This window comes from Larus michahellis, chromosome 4 (assembly GCF_964199755.1).
Source record: "Larus michahellis chromosome 4, bLarMic1.1, whole genome shotgun sequence".
NCBI classification, from domain to species: Eukaryota; Metazoa; Chordata; class Aves; order Charadriiformes; family Laridae; genus Larus; species Larus michahellis.
Window position 1 is genome coordinate 25,078,550 of NC_133899.1, and position 23,015 is coordinate 25,101,564.

The window sequence follows — 23,015 nt, forward strand, 5'->3', positions numbered from 1 at the left end:
AATGAAAACAATTGTGTATTTTTTTTTCTATTGTTTTGTTCTGGTGTAATATATTGTCCTTACAACATCATGTAAAACTGAAAGATGAACCAACTTACACGTTATTTATAATGAATGTAAAAAACAAATATAAATAAATTACTGTATGATCCATACTTGTGGCTTTTTTTGGTTTTAGCCAAGATGAAAATATGTCAGTGTCTTCCCATGGAATTTGTAGGTACTTCACGTGGTATCTGAAAATTCATCAAATGCATACACAAAGTTGTAATAATAAAAAGGACAGTTTGGCAGCTAATAAAAGTAGTTTCTTCCACTATGAAAGTATAAAATTGAGTAAAGTATAAAAAAGTGACGGGTATCGAACACACCTCTTAGCTTATTTTCGAGCACACTCTGCCCTCAAGTTGTGCACCTGTTCCTCACCTTTATATGGAAAATACGGAGTGCTTCTTATTGTGTGCCTTTCCTGTTTAACCTTCTAAAACTTAACTCTTTTTGCCACCGCTGTGAGAGGCACCTGCTGTGTCCCTTGGTCACCGAGCCCCCGCGGGGCCTACGCTTCTCCCGCCAGCGAGGCCGCGCTGCCCCCCTCGGCTCTCCCCCGCCGGGTGTGGGGGGGTCCCCGCTGCCGGCAGGGAGGCGAGACGGTGTGGGGCGGCCGCGGGGTGCCCACGGGGCGGTGTTTGCGTGCGTGGGGAGCCCCCGGCCGGCCATGACGGGGTTGGGGGGGGGGGGGGGGGGGGGTGCGTCCCCTCCCGCCACACGCCGCGGGCCTGCGCCCTCCCCGCCGCACGGGGGCGCTGTGGCGGCGCGCGACCGCCCGCCCCTGCCCCGCGGCCTTCCCCCGGAGGGCGGAGGCCGCTCTACCCACAAGCCCCCGCGCGTGGCCCCGCCACCTCCCCTCAGCGCTGAATCTCTCCCCCCCCCCCCCCCCCCCGCGCCCTCATCGCCGGTCCGGTGCGCGGCCATGAGGGCGCCGAGCAGCCGCCGCGCCTGAGGGGGCCGGGGCGGCCGGACAGTGCCTCTGCGGAGCGGGGAGAGGCGCCGGGCATGCGGGGGGTGGTAGCGGGGCGGGAGGTGGGATGCTGTCGCGGAAGAAGACGCGGACGGAGCTCTCCAAGCCGGGTGAGGTGCAGGGCAAGTACGTGAAGAAGGAGACCAGCCCTCTGCTGCGCAGTGAGTGTCGGGGATGGGCCGGGAGGACCAGTCCGAGGCCTGGCGTCCTTTGTGTGGTGCGAATGGGGGGTGAAGCGGGCCCAGGAGGCCCTGGGGCGGGGAGGGGGCTTCTGTGGGGAGACCTGGGGGCTGAGGGAGGGAGGAACGTTAAGCCCGAAAGGGAGGTGAAAGTAAAAGAGAACCCTACACCTACTGGACTACCAGGTGCTCACAATAAACAAACTCGTATTTAGTTTTTCTTATATTATAAAATACCGACTGAAATTCTTGTCTGTGAGGGTGGTGAGCCCCTGGCCCAGGTTGCCCAGAGAAGCTGTGGCTGCCCCATCCCTGGAGGTGTTTAAGGCCAGGTTGGACGGGGCTCTGAGCAGCCTGGTTAGTGGGAGGTGTCCCACCCGTGCGAGGGGGTTGGAACTAGATGATCTTTAAGGTTCCTTCTAATTCCAACCGTTCTGTGATTTTTCTTAGCCGTGGTTGTTCAGTTTTCAACAGGTAGGGGTTAAGACAATCTCCAGACGGACATCTTTCAGATGAATGGAACAGATCATCTCATCAGTGGTTGTTTTCACGATCTAGGCTAGGTGCACTGCCAAAAGGTGTGTGCTTTGAAAATGAGATAACTGTACGAGACAGTTGCATAAAATCCCTGCGGAAGCAAGCGCTCCAGTTCTAAGCTATGAATCAACTTGATGAGGTCACCACTATGTACCTCGGTTGCACTGATCTTTGTGTGGTTAACCTGACACTAATGCCCCAGTCCTGGTTTTGCTAGGACTGTACAAAACACTAGCAAACACACATTGAAAGTGCACTTAGGTTTCGTTTTGTTAATCTTTGAAAACAACCCTAGACTGAAGTGTGTTGTGCTATAATTGCAGGATTAGCTTGGAGATCACAACTGGCAACAACTGATTTGCTGGCAGGAGCAGGCACTCAGTATTTGTGGGTGTTTTTGCTGCATGAACAGCTGGTTTCCCAGTCAACAGGCAAAATCATTTATTAGTCTGATTACATTGACTTAGTCTTAAAAAAAAAAAAAGCCCACAAAGTTTTTTTTCATATTTAGCTGTAGGTGTGTCTGAGAGGTCAACACCTTTTGCATGTGCTATTTGCCATGATGTAATGACTAGCTGTTACATGACTGCTTTGTAATGATTATAAATTTACTGATGACACGTTCTGGGACGCACTGAATTTTTACCCTAAGTTATAAGAGTTTATTAATAAAAAGTAATTAATAATAGGCATAACTTTTTTCTAAATGAAAGTCATAATTCGTATTAGCTCACCTGGAGGGAAAATACTTATATCACATTGAAAGTAATAGTAGGGAGAGGAGTAATGTATCATTTACTGGAGGGAGGCAGTGAAATTGTTTGCATAGATGTCACTGTTGGTATGCAAAACCCCTTTAGGTAAAGGAGAAAGAGAAATATCTTCATGGTAATTTGAGAACTTAACGTGTGCAGGATGACAGCGTTTTGCTGGCTAAACGTTGTGATTAGTGGAGAAAGTATGAATTCTGTTCCTGATTCTGCCATGGATTCCTGTGAGCATGTAGGCGTTAACATCCTGAGTTATTCTGAGTTGATAAGGACAGTGGTCCTGATTAAGTGGTATGGTGATAGCCAGGATCCTTGGATTGTCTTGACTCTTCTAGTAGAGAGGTATGAGGCCTGGCTGATGTAGCCACGGTATAGTGTGGGGGGTTCTTTTGGTGTGTTTTTTGATGCGTTTTGGGTCTGCTGTGTTTTGTTGTTTTTTTTTTTGTGGATGCAATTATAGTGGCAAAACTGCAGCCTTTTGGCAATAGTTTGTTGCTGGTGGAAGGTGTGATGGTTTCTGTTGCACCGATACGAACTGCAGCATTACCATTGCACTTGCATATGCATTAGAGGTGCCTTAAAGGGGTTCTAGCCTTTGAATTTCCTCAATTTCATGGTGTAAATCAGCACTGTGGCTAGCCAAATGCTTTATGTGTAAGTACAGCCAAAGTTCTTATTTCACTTTCATGCTATATATCAGATCTGATGCCTTCATTTATCCGTCATGGTCCAACCATTCCAAGACGAACTGATATTTGTCCTCCTGACTCAACATCTTCTGCGTATGCTTCTGGTGGAGATGGAATTGTTTCCAGAAACCAAAGTTTCCTTCGAACTCCAGTGCAGAGACCACCTCATGAAATAATGAGACGTGAAAGCAACAGACTGTCTGCGCCTTCCTATCTTGCAAGAAGTTTAGCTGATGTCCCTAGAGAATATGGCTCTTCCTCTCAGTCCTTTTTAACAGAAGCCAATTCTGTTTTGGAAAATGGAGATGCTGGTGCCCGTTGTTATTATTACGATCATTTTTATGATGCCCAGAGGAGACGTCCGTTAAATGATCGCGTACATGAGGACTACAGGTATTATGAACACAACAGTGACCTTTTCCAGAGGATGTCACAGAATCACGGGAGGCACACTTCAGGTAAGTACTGATTAACTGCTGTTTTTTTAAAATATGTTTTTGATAAGACTTTAGGCGCAGAGGTATATCTGGATCACCAGGGTCATGTTTTTAGGAATTACGCTGTGTAGGACAGTGCTTCTTTTTAGTAACACTGCTGTGATCTGAGTACACTATGTGTTCACATTTCTTAGAGTTAAAAATTTGATTGCATATATCCAGAAAGGAAAAAAATATACTTAAACCATGATTTATTTATTTATTAAATAATGGGGTAAAGTTGAGCAAGTTGTTTTTAATGCCAAGCATATCTACCACTCCTCATGACGAAGTTGATTCAGTTGCTAACTGGCAAGGAATTTTATTCACTAGGGGATATCTACTGTTGTAGTGGCGTAGAGAATAACCAACAGCTCTAAATTATAGCATTGCTGGTTTATTATATTTTAACTATCATTGTGGTGTTATTTAGTTTTATTGTGTTAATTTGACCTCAGTAATTAAAATAATTTGTTATAAATGGTCAAAGGGAGGAATGACTGCTTTGTGTAATTAGAAAATTGGCATATAGTTAGTGCTGAAATTGACTTCCTAGTTCTTGATATTTTTATTTTTTTCTTTTAGCTTGTAGTGTTGTTTGTAAATATGCCTGTTTCCCCCTCAAATTGAAACTTGGAACTTGTCTTTGTTTTCTAACAGAAGAACAGCATAAGAAAGAAGAATTAATTACTTTCTGAAATATTTGTTTATATCTGTGATAACACTGAAGAATAATTCTTTGGTGCAGCGTGCTGTTGTGAATCTGTTGGTGGAATAAAAATTCTGGGATTACAATATTATCCATAGAAAGGTGACCTTAAAAGTAGTAAATTGGGCTGTCTTCGAGCACTGTATGTACTACAGAAACTGTGTTCAAGGAGGAGTTTGAAACAAACATTTAATAGAAATATTCAAACCTGTAAATAATGTACCTTCCGTGTGAAATAAGTTGTTAGTTCATCGTTACATGTAATCTGTAAACAAAATAATAAATAGTCTCCAGTAAAATAAACATCCTGCCTGGAAAAATAAATCTGCTAGGAAGACTGTCAACATTTAAGACTGCTGACCTTGTGCATGGAATTATAACCTGACAATGCTTTGTGGGGTTTTTTACTCCAGAAACATTTAAATGAAAAGTGACAAAAGAGTAATGCTGGTGTTACTGCTGTCAGACAGCAAATTCTGAAATACTAAGGTTTAAGACTCACTATGTTAATCCTCATTTATTTTGCTAAATACTAATATGTTGCCTAGAGAAGCTGTGTGGATGCCCCATCCCTGAAGGTGTTCAAGGCCTGGCTGGACGGGGCTTTGAGCGACCTGGTCTAGTGGGAGGTGTCCCTTCCCAGAGAAGGGGAGTTGGAACGAGGTAGTCTTTAAGGTCCCTTTCAGCCTAAACCATTCAATGATTCTATGATCTGATCTACCTAGATTTTGCATGAAAGCTCTCCATCAGTTGTTTTTTCAGTCGGTAGTCATTAAACATTTATCTGGTCCAGATAGCACCTCTTAGTGTGTGCTGGGATGTTGTAGGGAGGAGAGGCAGGAGGGGAGGTTTTCATAAACGAATCCATCAATTTAACGTTCAGAACTACTATAGTAACCGCGTGTGCTGAGGAAGACTTCAAAAAATGGTACTGCTGCTGTGTAGAGTTGAAATAACGTTAAGTGGAAATGGAGCTCTAGCCTAGCTAGTGGTTTGAAAGTGGAGTTTAATTCAGCAAATTTTTAAAACAAGCTAAAAGTAGGGCTTTACAGCCATATTTGTAGCAACCTGGATTTCTTCCTAAAAAGACTGCCCCTCCGGTCCCCCTACCGTTTGTCTACATGTCCCCTTAGCCACTAGAAATCATAAAGGAGTTGCTCATGTTTGTTTGGTCTTTGCCATTCACTCTCATATTTTTACATGTAATAGTTTGAACAAATTCTACACATATTTTGTAACAGGTGAGTGTTCAATCCCATGCATTTATAGGGAGAGACAAAGAAAGATGAGTCTTTTGTCTGCAAAAATGTTTCCTTTTTCCTCTAATTTTTTTTACTTTGATCTCAGCATGGAATATGAATTCTTAAATTCCTTTTTCAGTTTCACTGCAGTAAGAACATTGACCTGTGTCCTTAACTTTTGTACATATTTTCAAGAATTGCTGTTACTTTTTCTCAGTAAAAGAATTATGTGGTCAAAAATAAGAAAACTTTAGATTTTTTCACTTCTTTCATCTCACCATTAAGCTTCTTTTTATTTGAACCATCCATTGTCTTCAAACCATCACTGTTCTCCTTGGGCTACACTAACATTTCTGTAGTTTCTAGTTCCTTTTTTCTTGCATATCTAGAATACTGAGGCAGGCCTTTTACTTTTGTTGTCTTTGTCTGAATTACTTTTTCCTTACACATCTCCAGTGTTGTTTCTAAATGTTTCACCTAATCAAAATTCTTCAGCAAGATTACTGATGACAAAATTGCCCAGTACCTCAAGTTTCAATGTTCAAGTATGTTTATTAGCCAAAATCTGTAAATGCTGCCTTCAACCCTTTTCCTCTGCTCCCGCCTTCCCTCAGAAGGTCCCCTCAGTCAGTTCAGTTACAGTTTGGGTTGATTGAAACGTAAATGTTGCCTGATGAGCACAAGGTGTTCTTGCTAGTGGTCAGCGATATTTCATTTAGTGTTGGTTACAACTGAGATGACTTTGGAGAAGCAGTGGTCTGGAAGTGGAGAGGTGCATGTGAATTTCAGCTTTCATTTAAAATAAAGGTTCTCCTCTTCGTAATTTGGAGATAAGCTGAAAGCATGTTCTTATTGAGATCTTCATACTCAAAAGTATTCAGCTAAGTATTTAAGAAAGTCACGTGGTTTTTTCAACAGTAGATGTTGACAGCTTTGATGTGTTCTTTCATAGGCTTTTCTCCTTGAAGTCATGTTTTCTCTCTCAGTATGATTCGATTCTACCATATCCTCCTTTTCTTATTTTCATTATATTTGTTTTTAATTAGCAATCTAGTGCTGCTGGTTTTCCTGAAAAATGTCTTCAGTTGAGGTATTTCCTAGTTTTGTATGTTTAGCTACCTCTGTCGCACTTCTTTAAAATTTTTTCTGGTGTCCGTTTCAAATTTAAGAGACTTTACTTGTCTTTCCTCGACATCTCTTTCCTCTCTTCTAGGTTAAAAGGTTTGGGGAGGTCTGTGGTTGAAGTTATATCTGCAGTATAGATTGGAACTAACTTGTAACCAAGACCTCAGAGTTATTTGTCCCTGTTTGAGCGGTAAGCTAAAAAATTCTTATGTGTATGTGAAAATTGCTGAGATTAAAGTCACAGTGTAAAGGGACTTTCTGATGGTGGATTGTAAGCAGTTGACTGTGATGTCAGAGGAGAAAAACGATTAATCCTATAAACAGAGAACGCAGTGTGCTTTAGTGAAAGCAGGTTCATCTCGTGTTAAATTTTACCCCTTAAAAATTGCACACTGGTACTCATGTTTAATATAAGAGCAAAATAAAGAAATACAAATTATTAAATTAAACCTATTTAGAGCTAAGGTAGCAGGGCTTTTCTTTCTAGGTGTGTACACTTCACTCTTTTTTTTTTTTTTTTTTTGAACAAATGGCAGTTCCTGCCCTTTTCTTCTTTTGTGCTGATTTTGCAGTAATTTCTTTGTAGCATACTTTTCAAAGCTTTCAAAGTACTTCCTGTCATTTCCTATTTGTGAATTTATGCTTACTTGGAACGCCTCATTCCCTCTGACAAACGAGGTACTTGTGCTTAGGAAGTACCTTCAGATGCTTCGGAATGGGTTAGGAAGGCCCCTTAGGAAGGCCTAGAATCTGCAGACCTATTCAAACAGGATAGCTATTGGAAATTCTTTTTGCTACTGGTTTGATGAGGGGACGGGAGAGGATTTTGACATCCTGAGGTAATGGGGAAAAAGGCTCTCAAGACAGTTTACCTAATTAAAAACAAATATAAAGGACTTTTGTTTGGCTAGATTTGTTCTTCAACACTTTGAAATTTGGTTGAAGCTAGTTGTGGGAGTTCATAAACTCTAAAACTTCTCTGCCTACATGAGCACTGTATCTAATAAACAAAGTGAGTCTTTCTCGTCAGTGATTTTGATCTTTTCCCTTTATGCTGGACTGCTCCGGTGGTATGATTTTTCTCCTGTGCTTTCTACAAGGTAGACTAAAGAACTGTCCTTTGCTGAACTGGAAACCTTTCCTCTTAAGAACTTGGACAACTTTCTGCTTTTATGATAAAACCCCTTCTTTAGGCTGTGAAAACATTAATGCATATCACTTAGAGTTTTCTTTGTTCCCTACTAGTGGAACAAACCAATCAGAACTTCCTTGATTGAAGAAGATACTACGTATTTTTCACATCTGTGAAATTAGCTTAAGATACTTTATTAAATGAAGGAACTCTGCATTGATATCTTACAGTGCACTAGAACGTGGTGCTCAAAAGTTTGGGTTCTGATAGTAGAACACCCTATTGTTGAAGATCTTGAGAATAAGACTGAATATAGGGACTGGCCTTAGATAAATCTTGTTAATAGTAGTAATAAGTGGTTGCTATTCCTTTGCACTTTCTTTTTTCAAAGTGTCGAGAACATAGACAGTGATACTGCTAAGCAAGAAAACCGCATTGAACAGGATTTTCTTTTCCTTTGGAAAAGCATATAATGTCTTTTGGCCTGGTTGACAGTTAATTTGAGACCTTAAACTGAAGAGACTATATTTACAAGGGAAGGAAAAAGCAAAGCCGCAAATAATGTTCAGTATTAATGTTCTTTAAAAGCAACAGCTGAACCAAAAAATACCCCAAACATATACCCCAAACACTTATAAATACTTAAAGGGTGGGTGTCAGGAGGATGGGGCCAGGCTCTTTTCAGTGGTGCCCGGAGACAGGACAAGAGGTAATGGGCACAAACTTGAGCATAGGAAGTTCCACCTGAACATGAGGAGGAACTTCTTTCCTTTGAGGGTGGCAGAGCCCTGGCACAGGCTGCCCAGAGAGGTGGTGGAGTCTCCAACTCTGGAGACATTCCAAACCTGCCTGGACGCGTTCCTGTGCAACCTGCTCTAAGGTGACCCTGCTCTGGCAGGGGGTTGGACTAGATGATCTCCAGAGGTCCCTTCCAACCCTATGGTTCTATGATTCTATATACCATTAGAAAACAAAATTAATAAATGAGGCTAGATGAGTTCCAAAGAGGCAACTTGAAAAGGGTTTAAAATTCATTGTTGACCATTCTTGAGATTTGACAGTGCCACGCAGGGGAGTTTTTAAAGAGCAGCGCTCGTCCTTAAACAGAGGAAAGGAGACTTTTAACATTTGGAAAAAGCTTGGGAAAGCGCCAAAAATGAGAATTTTTGCCTTGTCATAGATAAAACAGTGTGTGAGCAAGAAAAGCCTGGGTAGTTTCAATAAGCCTGTTTTTGATTATCCTATGGTAGAGATTATATCCACCATCAAGAGGAAAATCAGAGGTTTTACCCTAGGTGTTTTGATAAAAATGGTTCAAGTTGTAAGTTTGGCTTTTTTGCTGTAGATATTTTGCATTGTGGTATTTAAATGTGGTACCAGTCCATGAGTCAGGGAATATCCTTGGTGTGTGCAGTAAAATCTGTAGTAAAATTCTACACAAAGCTATGAAAATGCTTTAGGGCTAAGACCTTACCTGAAATTTAAACACAGAAGAGTATTATACTTTGGCAGTATGACCCAGAAAAGGTAGTGCTCACAGTAGATGGTTTTAGGCTGTTGTGTAACTTTCTTCTTTGGTTTATACTTTGGAAAATATCACGTAAGAATTTACTCTTCCAAGTGCTGTTCAGTCTTACTATTGATAATTACAGGTATGTGTATATATATATGAAAGTCAATTTTCATCTTCTCTTGTTGTTCAAAATCATAGCAGGAGCTATTTCTCTTACTTGTATATCCATTCTCCCTTGGAGGAAGCATCTGCTGAGTTTTATAAGGAAACCCAATATACAATTTCTTTTGATTTCTAGTAACTCCAGTTATATATAATAAAATGCCTAAATTGTACTAATTGCCAATTTGAATGCCATAGTGGGTTGATGTTTGTAAGACACTATGAATATTACCTGATGTCTTAAAACTTCCAGCACACGGAATATTTCAATATGATCTGTGATTTTAAGGGGGGAAAATGCACATTAAGACTGTAAGTTATGGTCTACAACCTGTAATATTTGCAACCTTCTGTTTATAAATCTGGCCTTTGATTTCATAATTAGAGCTTGCTAGTTGTAGCTGCTTGTAACACTGTTCAAAACTGGTAACTGATACAGCTATGTAAGTTTATCTAAACAATATGGCTCTGCTTCTTTGTATATGAAGGCAAAATGGCAAAAGGAATGTATAATGTATTTGTGGTCTAATTATTTTTGTTCTTTTTATTTTTCTAATTTTTTTTTTATTTTTCTTTTTCTAATTATTTTCATCTTGAAAATTAAAAAATAATAACCAGGCATTGGGAGAAACTATATAGCCAGAATTTAATGATTGTGCGAACACAGAACTGCCAGTGTTGCCTTTCCATTGGGTGCAGCATTGCTTTTTAGTCTACTTTCTAGGTGATTTCTCTACGTCATGAGATTTTGATTTTCCTCACTTCCTGAGTCCATCTCTCAGTCTTCTCAGGCTTTTGTACGAAGGGATATAGACGTGTCAAGAGAACTTCTGGTGCCGAGGATAGCTTGTGCAACTTTTAATACCAACTTCCAAATGTTAGAAAGCATTAACCTTTACCCCAAGGAATAAATATATATGTATTTGCTGCTGGAATCATGCTAGAATTTAAGTAGGAGGAACTGTAACAAAAACACAGACGTGTGCTGGTTTTAACAATAAACAGAAAAATGTATTTATGCCTCTGTGAAAGTTCTTTCCCCCAGTCAAGTTTGTGCGTTCAGATCCTCTGGTAGTGATGATTTAATAGTCACTGTTTATACGTACGTGAAATTACAACACGGCGGTCCAGTTAATTGGAGAAAACACTGAATTTGTTTATCCAAAGTGCAGTATTTTCTAGAAGCTTAAATGTTTGTATTTTGTCACTGGAATGAAAACAAAACTAGCGACATAACTGTAGCTAGGGCCTGAAATAGTTTCCCTGCCCCAGTACTGCTAAAGGTCAGGAAGCCTCCAGGATGCTTCTTCTCACTGGGAATAAAGGTCTAGGTTGCCTAATCGTAATGAGAGGTGGGATCTATCACATGAACACAGCCATCAGCTTTCTTTTGTAAAGCTAATAAATAGGTAAGTACTATAACAAGAGGAAATATGGCCAAATAAGGCCAAATAGTTCAGAACATGACAAGGCTAGAAAAAGATTTGTAGATGAGCACAAATGTTTTAAGGAACAGTACTCAGGAGGAAGTTTGTGAGATTTATTTTTTTTTTTTAATTTATTCCATTGCTTTGAAGTCTTCCCATTACTTTATTGTTGACGACTGCTGTCTTGTATTAGAATGAGAGCCCATCCAGTTTTCAGTCTATGTCATTTAATATGTAAGCTAATGCTTAAAATAAATTACATCCCTTGGCTAGAATGCTATATTCTGTATGTTCTGGTGGAAAGGACTTTTGCCTTTGTCAGCAAATAAGAGTATGAAACTGCCTGAGAAATACTACAGTGTTGCTGCTACTTCAGTATTCCTGTTGTCTTTTTGAGTTAATGACCACACGTGAAAGGCCTTTTTAACAGTATGCTTTAGATGAGATAGACTCTGCCTTTCCCTTCCATTCTCTCAAAAATAATTGCACAAAAATGTTATTTCTGAAAAACAGAAGGAAAGGGGTGTATTCCTCAGTCAGTAAACATGGTGCTTGTGATGGAGTCACTTTCTGACTTAAGCAGAAAAAGTGGCTCCCATACCCTTTCTTCTGACCTTGGGAAATAGTAACATGCAATCACATACAGTGATTGACTAGATTAGGATGAAAAGATAATTGGAATTCCTTTAAAGCCAGAGGCTGTTTAACTGTAGAACGATGGGTACTGAAGGTAACTACTTAAAAGGATTTAAAAGAGAGAATTGAACTTGGGCCAGCATGGCCAGTAGGTAGTAGGCTTCCAAAGAATGGAAAGAAACCTGCAAAATTCTTGATTATGTCACTTCAGTTTTGTGGTTGGGGTTTTTTGGGTTGGTTTGTTTTTTTAAGTTTTCTGTTGTTATTATTATGGCTTTTATTTCAGCTAGCTTCCCAAGTATCCGTAGTATATAGACGGAAGGAAAAGATGACATTGGAATTGTGTTTCTCCAGTACATCTTTCAGCATCCAGCATGCTCATTTTTAAAACACAAAAACTGTGTATGTTACAAAAAAATCTAGTATTTTAAAATGCTAACAAACAGCCTCTTAAATCAGCTATTTAGTGATAAATCCTAAATGTGCTGTGTTGCTAGGGCAGAGGTGGGAACTTAATCAACTGTTGCTTCCTGTCAGCTCTCCTACCCCAAATACACGTAACCTAGCCTTTAGTTCTCTTGCTGAAGAAGCCCTTCTCCTTGTGCAGCCCGCACCACCAAGAAAAGCTGGAAATTACTCTTTTTCGTGTGCCTCTAGTGTTATGAAGTGTAGGTGCTCAGTTCTAGAGAAGGCCGAGATGTAAGGAAGCAGACGTACAGCCTACTGGACTAGGAGACCAGGAGATTTTGTGACTCGCTCTGAACAGAAGGTCTCTCAGTCTCATTGGATTGCAGTCAGAAGGCCTGACCATCCCACCCAGCAATCCAGCAAGCGTGGAGGGTTCTAGCAAAGAAGATGTGGCAACATCAGCTTCAGTGTGCACAGGATGACTGTTCAGCAAAGGGCTTGTGCAGGATCCTGCTTGGATCCAGCTTTTCTCTGGTTACTGATGACACTTTTTGGCCGTGATTGCACACGCTTCAGTAATAATGGTCATCACAGTATAATGCAAACCTTACTTGTCCCTCCTTTCTTGGTTTACCTGGTCCCGTTACTGTTCTTGACTGGTTCATCTGAAAAACTTTATTGGTATTCAGTGATTTTTTTCTAGGTATTTGTAATTTCTGACTGTAACTAGGAAAACTGTGGGTTTTTGGTAGATAGATAGCTTTGATGCAGCTGTAATAGCATATTAACAGAAACTGTCATTTATGGAAAGCTTTAACATTTGTAATCTTATGTCAGCTCTCTGCTCAACAAATTGAGACAATAACAGCAGCATCATCCCTGTTATGTATGCTAATATATGTCTCATTGAAAAAGCAAGGATGCTGTAACTATCTCTGAACAAAGCTGTCTAGTGAAGCTGGAGTTGGAGGAGAGTGGAACAAGTGAGAGTTAAAACGGAATAGCTATTTCGACTTGATTGCGCTTTTTTACTGATGTACAAGCGCATACACTGTAAATATTATTCGGAGTTCACAGAGTGCCTTGGCGGGGGGGAGTTGACTTTGTACATATTGTTGGGTTTGGGTATTGCCAATTTAGCTAAACATTGCTTTCTCTTTTTTTTTTTTTAGGCATCGGTAGAGTTGCTGCTACATCTCTAGGAAACTTAACAAATCATAGTTCTGAAGATTTACCTCTTCCTCCGGGCTGGTCGGTGGACTGGACTATTAGAGGAAGGAAGTACTATATAGATCATAACACCAATACAACTCACTGGAGCCATCCACTTGAGCGCGAGGGGCTGCCTCCGGGATGGGAGAGAGTTGAGTCAGCAGAATTTGGAGTGTATTACGTAGATCACATCAATAAAAGAGCTCAATATAAACATCCTTGTGCTCCCAGGTAAGACATCTGCCTTCTCTTCTCTGATAGTTTTTTTCCTTAATCCAGTTAAGAAAGTGGAACTGGGCTTGTCTCATACGTAATGTGCAAAAACCTTTTTATTTTTAGAAGTAAGCTTTACTAGTTCTTGACTAAGATCTTTAGAAGTTGTAATTCTTAGGTTTTTGTCTCATCTGTTACTGTCTTAGGAACAATATCCTGTTTCTAAACTTAACTCACTAAAACAAAGCAGCTATTCTCTTCAACTGTTGGTAAAACGACAAAGTTGCTGAGAACAGAATTGACTTGTAGACTGAACAGAAACTTGATCTGATTGATGTTCCAGGAGGCTGTCTGAACAAATAGCACGTATCATCTGAAACATGAATTAAGTCTTGTCTAGAATGAAAATCAATATTTTAGCTACTCATAATTTAAAGGTAAAATAAAGTTAGTATGCACCAAATCTACCAGTTAATTTCTGATACCCCATCTATTTTGCTGTTACCCAGGAAGAGAATTTTTTTTTTAACATGTGGCACAAAAGATGAACATACGGGGATGTCCTTTGCTATGGATGGAATAACTCTTATTAGCTGATGCCTTGAATACATTTGTTCTAACATATTAAATGGTGGATTACTTGGCTGCAGCAATACTTGCCTTTTTAATCTTTTAAAAACAGGTATTGCTTTTTGTTCTGCTTTAGTATCCAGGTAGCAGGCACTAGGTGCGTAGGTCTAAGGTGACTTTTACAGCGTGCTAACAGATAGCAGCAACACTTGTGCTTGTGATTGGAGTGAAGCACAAAAATAGCAACAGAAAGTTGCTTTCAGTATAGGCCCGCTGAGGCAACATTCCGTCTGTGGTTGCATCATCAGCCTTTACATGTATTAATCTGTGTATTAATGTTAACAACTTAATGATATCAGTATGTCTAAATTATTGCTTGGAGGTCACGGGCTTTGTCTGTCTTCCTTTGTACAGCGTTCCCCGTTACGACCAGCCTCCCCCAGTGACTTACCAGCCACAACAAGCTGAGAGAAGCCAACCTCTCCTCGTCCCTGCAAACCCCTACCACACAGCAGAGATTCCAGACTGGCTGCAGGTCTATGCCAGGGCTCCTGTAAAGTGAGATGGATTTTTTTTGTCTGTTTTTTCTTTTTTTTTCCTCTGCATGCCTAGCTTGGAAGGAAAACAAATTAATTTGAATGACTGAAAGTAGGACTCAAGCTGGTATCTGTTTCTTAATCACATGAGAACTATTGCTGACAGCACACGAGGAAGTTGTACCAGACGTTCGTCACATTGGTTTGCTTTGTATTAGGCATTTACTTGAAATCATCACACTACTTCTTGCAGCTCACATGACTTGCAGAATGATATATTAGAGAGCTGAGGATGTGATTTATTTCAGTGTCTTATTGAGAATGGTATCACATGGTTTATAAAATATGTGAAATATTTTTAGGGTGTTAACTTCTTACTGTATGTCTTACTCCTTTTTAAAAAAGACATACAAATGCTGCTTCACGGTTCAGAATTTTGAATACAGACTGAAATCTGTGTTTCTTTTCAAGAACTTTTAAATAAAAACAAAGTAGTAGCGAAAAGTCATTTTTCAAAGAAACAATGCTCTAGGAACAGGCGATCTCCAAGAAAAGATTTGGGTCAGCATAATGAGAGAAATTACATTTTCTAATGTATACAGCTCTGCAGAAGATTAACGCTAAATAGAAAAGCAATTTTAAAATACAGATATGTTTTAATAATTATGAAATCATGTACTTTTTCATAAGGAGAATATGGAGAAACTAAGTTTTACAGCAGTGAGCAGCTCGTCCTGTAGTTGCAAATTCAGATTGCGTATGATGTTCAGTGACTTCCAGCTAAAAAAAAAAATCCTCTTCTTTTAGCTGCTTCTAGTAACTATGATTTGAATGGGTTTTATTACTTCTTGTGGCTCCTGGGCTTGCCAGCAGCCCAGAAGGATTTAAATTGACCTAAAATCCACTAGTACATTTATGCACCAGGGACGTGCTAAGTTCCCGTAACCTATGGGAGGACTTGTTTCCTAGAAATACTTTTAGGTTTTGGCTGCAGCTGCATTTCTTTATTTAGGTCTCTGGCACATCCAGACAATGTAGTTTTAAATATTTCAGCCTGTGTTGCGAGGACTCTTGTTGGTACTTCTCTTGAAACGTGAGAAACAAAATTAAGACAATTTAAACAATTTAAGATTATCAGGAAAAAAACCAAACCAGCACAAACTCCTCAACGTTTAATTCATCCGAGCTGTTTGAATAGAATTTACATTTGTTCAGAGGAATCAAAAATCATGTATTTTCCAGTATCCTTTTAGCCTTCTGTTAAAGTAGTGCTGGTGGTTATAGGAATATTGCCATAATTCTCAAACACTTCTGTGAAGAAGTAAATTCAGGTTTATGCTAATACTATATTGGGAAAGTGAGGAGGAGTGGTAGCAGCTGGCTTAATGTCACCTCATCTTGAGGGCTTCTTAAGGAACAATTGATAAATAATTTTCACACTTCTTAAAATCAAGATCACTTATATGTTTTCAGTGTAATTTTCATAATGAACCTCTTCTCTGTTGCCAAAGCAACTGGCTTAAAGCTTGAGAAAAACATCCAGTAATGCTTGTAAGTTCTTCAGTAGCATTGTCCAAAGGTTTGGTGTGAGAACTGTATACGTACTCTGTGTTCTGGTGCAAAAATGGACATAAATGGGCAAAATGCTTTCATACTAGTAGTAGGGGAATATCTTTTGCAATCTTCTATTTTAAATTTACTGTAAAAATCTGTTGATTATCAGTACAGTTTTGCACTGAAATCATTGTGGTATATTTCATTATGATTTGTTACACCTGACACTGTAGCAAAGTAGATAATGATAGCAAAAATCGATAATGTTCGCTTTTGTTTCAGCAAGTTTCTGTAAAGGATAAGAATTCCGGCCACAGGAAAAGCCTAATGGAGAGTTTGGTAGGTGTTAGCCATAATGCTTCCTTGTTTCAGTGAAAAATGGTCAAGCCGTTAAGATAAACAAGAAGGTACTTGGCTCACTAGACGGTGAAGAGGCTTTGATGTCTAGCTATAACTTGAGGTAACAAATTTCAATATCAAGGTATTTTTGATACCTCAAAGCGTCCTTTTCCCCTCTCTCCTGCCACCACTCAAGGTTTGTTTTGAGAGCCTAAGTCAGCTATCAGAATCTTAGCACAGTGGAATCAAGACTCCTGGCTTGCATTTAACCCTTTGCTAGACTCTAAAACGGGATGTTTCTCCACCTCCCAGTTGGGTAGACCAGTCTGGTGGAGGTTCCCACAGCATGCCAGGCTGTATGTGTGGGACTGGGAGGGTGAGGAGACCAAAACCGCCCCCCTTGTATGAGATCATGGTACAAATTCTTCCCCCACCTCTTTTGGAGCAAGGATCTGAACCCAGGACTTTCTTCTTCCAGCCCTAACCAACAGGCTGTAAATATTCAGGGCAGGTCAGGGTCTCTTGTGTTGAAAGTGTCCTATTTTATATTGAATATTTGTTATCTACTGGGAAAAGCCCTGGAGAGAGGGTATTCTGGCTGTGTGTTCTGTCTGGTAAGCCCCTGCTTTCTCACCCAGGAGGGAAGGCTTTGTGCTCTGCAGGAATTTTGTACTACTGTGCCTTTTCCCATCGATTTCTGGCTCTGTGACTAGTTGTCCTTCTAAAAAATGCCTGGGGAGTTTAGGTCAGGTACTCTGTGTCCTATTCCACTCGGCATCTGTGCGGTGAGCGTTCCTAGACCTATGATCTTTTGGATTTGAACGAGCCCTTTGCCATTGAGGCACTGCTGATATGGCTCTATCTTTAATTAGATGTCTTCCCTCATTCAGCACTCCTCTTGGCAGATGAAGCGAAACCCTCACATTGCAAAGCAATCCTGATGTGCTGCTTTTCTTGAGAAACTATCAGCAGTGACAGCTTCAAAGAGCTAAAGAACCACGGAGGGTTTAGCAATCTGTGATGATGCTTAAAAAAAAAAAAAAAAAAAGCTGCAGGTCCCAGAAAACCTGCAGACACATCACTGCATGGGATGGAGATTTGTTTTCTTTCCTGCTTGTATCACCACTTTAATGAGAAACAGTCCTTCCATTGAGAATCGGCCTTGCTGCGGAGTATGTTTTAACGATGCTGTTGGCCCAGAACATTTGAACAAGGATACATCCATGCAGGGCAAGCCAGGGGCAATCCTGTGGCAACCCACTTCAGTTCATGATGGGTGCAAAAGGAACAGAGGTGGAAAGGTGCTGTTCGCGTAAACTCAATAATTGAGTGCTTACAAAGATCGTTGTGCTTGGCAAACCTTCCAGAGCAGCAGCTTCCCATCTGCCTCTCTTCCGAGTCTGATCTCCATATTGACAAACAACTGCAATCTTGTTTTTCTTGCTTTGGGGAAAAGTGATTTTAGCAGTGCAGCCCTGTCAAGACTTGGGATAACTTTAATATAGAAGCTGATATTTAGGGAGTTTATAGAAGCAGTGGTTATTTAAGTTCTTAAAATTCCTCAAAAGCATCTTTGGTAGTCGTCTGCATGTCTTGGTGCTTCTCTGATGCATACAGCCTTCTGAATATATATTTTCAATATCTAATGTAGTTTATTTCCATAAACGTCCTGATATTTTGGCTTCAGCCTCCACTGAAGTGAATGTATTTTCTCATGAAATTCAGATGGATCAAATAACTCTGTTTATTCCATGAGTTTCTTCTATTCTTTTGATAACTATAGTAGTCAGCTGCCTATTTCCAAGTTAAGAAAATTAGATTGCAAATTAATTGCCTATGTTTAGAGCACTGGGAGAAAGCAGGAAATGAGGGGTATTGGACATCAAGGCTTTCTTTAATCAAAATAAAGTAGCATTAAAATGCCTATTGCAGAGCAAGACTCAGATCAGACAAAATCAAGATTAAAACTGGGTTGAGGGATTGCTGTTCCCTCGCCTTGCTTTGGAAGTTCTGTGGCTTGTCCTGTTCCGGAGCTGGCCAGGATGCTCCGTGCTGCTCAGGTCCCCGTTCCAGGGACAGCATTAGCACCCTGCTCTTTTTGGGGTGATATTCCTGAAGTTCTCTCACACAAACCCGTCCAAGTTTAGGTGGGCTCAGGCTAGCGCAGCTGTCCCCACTAAGGAGAACTCTGGTTACAGCTCTGTCATGCGTTCTTTCTGTGTCCCTTGTTCCCTCTGAGCCTTGGGAACCCGGCTGGTCTCTCCATGGCTGCTAGCTCCTGTCCCCCTGCCAGACGTCTCCAGTCATCACACCAAGGTGGAAGGAGACCATCAAAGAGAACAGCTTGTTTATTTTAAGCTTTGGTATCTCTCTAGCTCTCTGAAGTCATTGTACTACTTCATTTCAGCCTGTGCGGGTAGGTCTCACTGGGGGCTGTTAATTCTCGACTGAGCGACATGAGCCAGATCCGAGCCGGCAGTCGTTTGTCCGTGTGGACTTCGGAGCCTGGGCTCATGTCCTGTAAGTTGCTCACCAAAGCAGTTGTCACACTCTTGGCTCAGGGTCTTGGGTTTTGCCTGAATTATTTCAATTATCAGGTCCTCGAGGAACATCCTGAATGCCAGTGTCTCCTGCTTGATGTCACCCTGCAGCTATTCCCCCACAAGGTGTGGTGGTGGCACTGGCCATCTGGCCATGAGCCAGAGTCCTGTAGTCCTGGCTCTCTAGAATTACCATGATCTTGTTGAAAAACTTTGTTAGAAATACTGTTTTTTCTACCAGGATCTTGGAACACTTCCCCTACTTCATGGCACAAAAGTCATGAAGAAACATGCTTGCTTCCGTGGAATAGTTTGCATAGCTTATATATAAAGGTAAATACTATAGACGTTAAATTTGGGAAATGTTGAACCATGTGTTTGGTATAAAAGGATGTCAGTGCTAGCTTTGAAGAATTTGTGGCATGAAAGTGAGTCACTGATTGAGGCAGGGTTGAGCAGACCTCCCTTACGAAACTGGACTTTGTTTGAGCGGCCATCTAGCTCCCTGGCAGCCCTTGGAGTGCCAGTTCTGATCATGGAAAATTCCTTGCCGGAGAAATGGCATAACCTTGATTAGTCACAAGAGGGGTTTGGCAGTTACAACATAATGTGCAGCTTTCGGGAAGCTTCTTCAGCTCTGCTGGTGAGACAGCGGAGGCTTGAAGAGGCTCATCTGACCTTGTTTGTACCCATCCAGTGGCAGCAGCTTTGATATCCCAAAAGGCTGAGCGTGGGGGCATGTTTATAGGCTCTCTGACCCGGGGGTGCTGCAGTGCTTAGTGACACTCGGCAGCTTTCCTTCTACGTCACTTCTCCTGCCTTATGGATTGACGTTGTGCTTCTGCTTTCTTTGTAACTTGTTTTAATGTACTCCACTCTCCATTGTGGAGAGCGATGAGTGATGTGTGCGGAGAGGGGCCTGGGAGTCCTGGTGGACCACAGGTTGCCCACGAGCCAGACAATGTGCCCTTGCGCACAAGAAGGCCAATGGGCTCCTGGGGCACATTAAGAATAGCGTGGCCAGGAGGTGGAGGGAGCTCATCCTCCCCCTCTGCTCTGACCTGGGGAGGGCACATCTGGAGCGCTGGGGCCAGTGCTGGGCTCCCCAGGTCAAGGAATTACTGGAGAGAGTCCAGCGGAGGCTACAAAGGTGGTCAGGGACTGGAGCATCTCTCTGCTGAGGACAGGCTGAGAGCCCTGGGGCTGTTCAGCCTGGAGAAGAGCAGACAGAGGGGATCTCATCAGTGCTCGGCAATGTGGGTGGAGGGCAAGAGGATGGGGCAGGACTTCTTGGTGCCCAGTGACAGGACAAGGGGCAATGGGCACAGACTGGAACACGGGAAACTCCATCTCAACGTGAGGAAAAACTTCTTTCTTTTGACAGTGCCAGAGCCCTGGAAGAGGCTGCCCAGAGAGGCTGTGGAGTCTCCTGCTCTGGAGACATTCCAAACCCACCTGGACGCGTTCCTGTCCAACCTGCTCTGGGTGACCCTGCTCTGGGAGGGGGTTGGACGAGACGATCTCCAGAGGTCCCTCCCAACCCCTGCCAGTCTGGGGTTCTGTGGCTTCTAACAAGGCTGGTCTGTCTGTAGCCCCCTTCTTGCATCCCTTGGTATTTTCTTCATGGGCTTTCACACTCTGCACTGCTGAGTGGTGTCCACTTCCCACCTCAAGGAAACCGTGTGGACGGTGGGATGGCGCGGTGATGACCCAGGCTGCTGTATTTTGCCTTGCTCAACCAGCAGCTCTTGTAACTGGTGGAAGTGGGAAGAAATAGAGCATTATTTGGTCGACTTCACAGCTGAGCTTGTTCTCATCTCAAGTGGGAAGCTAGGTCAGATATTCCTCGAGGGGCTCGTGGTGGCACCAGTGTGCTTCAGGCTCTTGGCACATGTCTCCAGGGGACCTCCCAGGTCCACAGCAGCTCATTTTTTCCAGCATGGGGAGTGAGAACGTGTAGGATTTGTAGCTGTTGGTGCTTGAATCGCCGCTTTGCCCCCACCCCGCTCCCCCGCTGGCAGGGAGGTTACTGCCCAGAGCCGCGGGGGGCGTGGACGGCCCTTGCCAGTGTGAGTGCTCCCAGTCGTTAATTACGGCCTAATGGGATTTCCCCCCTCCCTCAGTCCTCGTTGGGGCTCCAGTACCCGCCTCTGTGGTCCTGTGGGTTCGTGACCTGCTGTTCCAGACACGCTGACTTAGATTATTGCTGCTAATTAATCAAGAGGGGGACAGTGTCCAAGAGCGCTTGCTAAGGCTGGAGCAAGAATGCTTTGGGAGCGGAAGGGTGTTGGGAGGGAAGACATGCAGGATTCTGCCTCCGGGAGGTACCTGCTGGGGACGGGTGGGATAAGCTCTTGCAATAATTAATATTTTTTTTTTTTTGTGTATTACTCTAAATTTAAAAAGGTGTTTTGCTGCTAAATCTTCAAGGCTTGTGAATGGAATTGCTGTTTTAATGCTTCCAAAATGCATTTTTCTGCACTGGTTTATTATAATCAGTTAATAGAATCTTTAGTACTTCTAGAGTTTATCTCGGCGTGTTATGAGTGATTCTGCAGTTCGGCTTTAAGCGATGTGTCTCCAGCTCACAGAGACACAGCTCAATTTTGGTGTTAATTACCTTATTTCTTCACGTAAAACACGCTAATGCCGATTGTTAGAAACCTGATCGGTGGCTGTGGGGCCGGTTCTTAAGAAAAATGCCTAAAATGCCACGATGTCGGCTTGCGGATGATCATCTTTTCTATCCCAACCAGATACGACCACATTCTGAAGTGGGAGCTCTTCCAGCTGGCGGACCTGGACACGTACCAGGGGATGCTGAAGCTGCTCTTCATGAAGGAACTGGAACGGATCGTGAAGCTGTACGAGGCGTACAGGCAGGCCCTCCTCACTGAGCTGGAGCATCGCAAGCAGCGGCAGCAGTGGTACGCCCAGCAGCACGGCAAGAATTTTTAAGCTAACAACCCTTTAACGGACTTGTACGAGGACACTCAGAAGAGCTTTAAAAGGTTTTTCCACACTTAAAAACTATGAAAAAGTGCTTTTGTTGAAAAGGCAGCTTATTTTTGTTGACGTTGCACCTTTGTTATTATCCTCTTGAATATTTTTCTACATGTATTATGTATTGTTTATAAAAATGAAAAAAAAAAAAATGTTTGTTAATCTTTTTCTAGTTTATTATTCTGAGAACCAGCGCGGAGTTTAATCAGAGACTTGATTCTGGTATCTTTTTCTAGCAGTCAGCTGCATTATTAACAAGCTGACTATATATTTTTTAAGGGCAATAGATGCAACTGTATGAAACAGCCTGGATCCAAAATGTTGTTAAAATCCAAATGAATATTTCAGTGTATTTCCCTCGGGACTCCGTATCCCTCTCTCTGGAGTGGGCTGCTCTTTGTTTACAGCTTTAATGTACAGAACGCTGACTTTTCCGTAACTCCCAGTGCTGTAAGCGGACAGAAGCGGATTTCACCAGTCTAAACCAAGCGCTTCGTGCAAGTGAAGCCTGAGTTGCCTTATTTCTTACTCTTAACACGTTAACTGCTTTAGTTTTACTACTAGTTTTCACAGAAACCGGTCAGAGGGGAAACACTTCTGCCTTCTTAAAGACCAAGCTCTCTGAGCAAACTGTCACAGGTTCAGAAACCGTGTCCCAGCCGGGCGGGAAGGTGACAGCCCTGTCTGACAGCTCCAGCCCAGCAGCCGCCTGGGCCGCGCCGTGCAAAACCTTCAGGGATCTAACAACGATGAATTCTGGTTTGTTTTGTTTTTTAAACGAGCTTTTGGCTTGTATTAAAGCTTCCTTACTTGGAGAAAATTTTTCATTGTACAGTTATCCTCTCCGATATTTTTCATTTGGTTCATTGATTGTCCTGGAATGTTATTTATGGATTCTTTTTAGTGCAATAAACACTGTTGCAGGCAAAAAACCAACAAACATTTCTTGTAAATCCTATTAATTCAATAAAAATCCTTTTGTTTAATGAACCAGAAGTTGCCCTGCTGATTTTTTTTTTTTTTTTT

At 41.9% G+C, this 23,015-nt stretch overlaps 1 protein-coding gene across 3 annotated transcripts; it reads left to right on the top strand.

The window, feature by feature from the left end:
* Positions 1–849: 849 nt before the first annotated feature.
* Positions 850–22,979, top strand: SAV1 (salvador family WW domain containing protein 1). 3 transcript variants are annotated; one of them, XM_074583572.1, is made up of 6 exons: positions 960–1,179; positions 3,205–3,651; positions 13,195–13,465; positions 14,432–14,575; positions 16,390–16,446; positions 21,743–22,979. In XM_074583572.1, the coding sequence occupies exons 1-5, from the start codon at positions 1,086–1,088 to the stop codon at positions 16,400–16,402; spliced, it is 969 nt and encodes a 322-aa protein (XP_074439673.1). In that variant the 5' UTR covers positions 960–1,085; the 3' UTR covers positions 16,403–16,446; positions 21,743–22,979. The 3 variants fall into 3 exon arrangements, with proteins under 3 accessions (XP_074439671.1, XP_074439673.1, XP_074439672.1); XM_074583570.1 differs by lacking the exon at positions 16,390–16,446 and having other exon boundaries at positions 850–1,179; XM_074583571.1 differs by lacking the exon at positions 16,390–16,446 and having other exon boundaries at positions 1,100–1,235.
* Positions 22,980–23,015: the final 36 nt, after the last annotated feature.

What these genes read in the sequence shown, in the direction of transcription:
- SAV1 (XM_074583570.1), top strand. Translation starts at nt 1,086, where the DNA reads ATGCTGTCGCGGAAGAAGACGCGGACGGAGCTCTCCAAGCCGGGTGAG. An exon ending in GACCAGCCCTCTGCTGCGCA is followed by an intron (nt 1,180 to 3,204) that starts GTGAGTGTCGGG and finishes GCTATATATCAG; the next exon opens with ATCTGATGCCTTCATTTATC. An exon ending in TATGCCAGGGCTCCTGTAAA is followed by an intron (nt 14,576 to 21,742) that starts GTGAGATGGATT and finishes TATCCCAACCAG; the next exon opens with ATACGACCACATTCTGAAGT.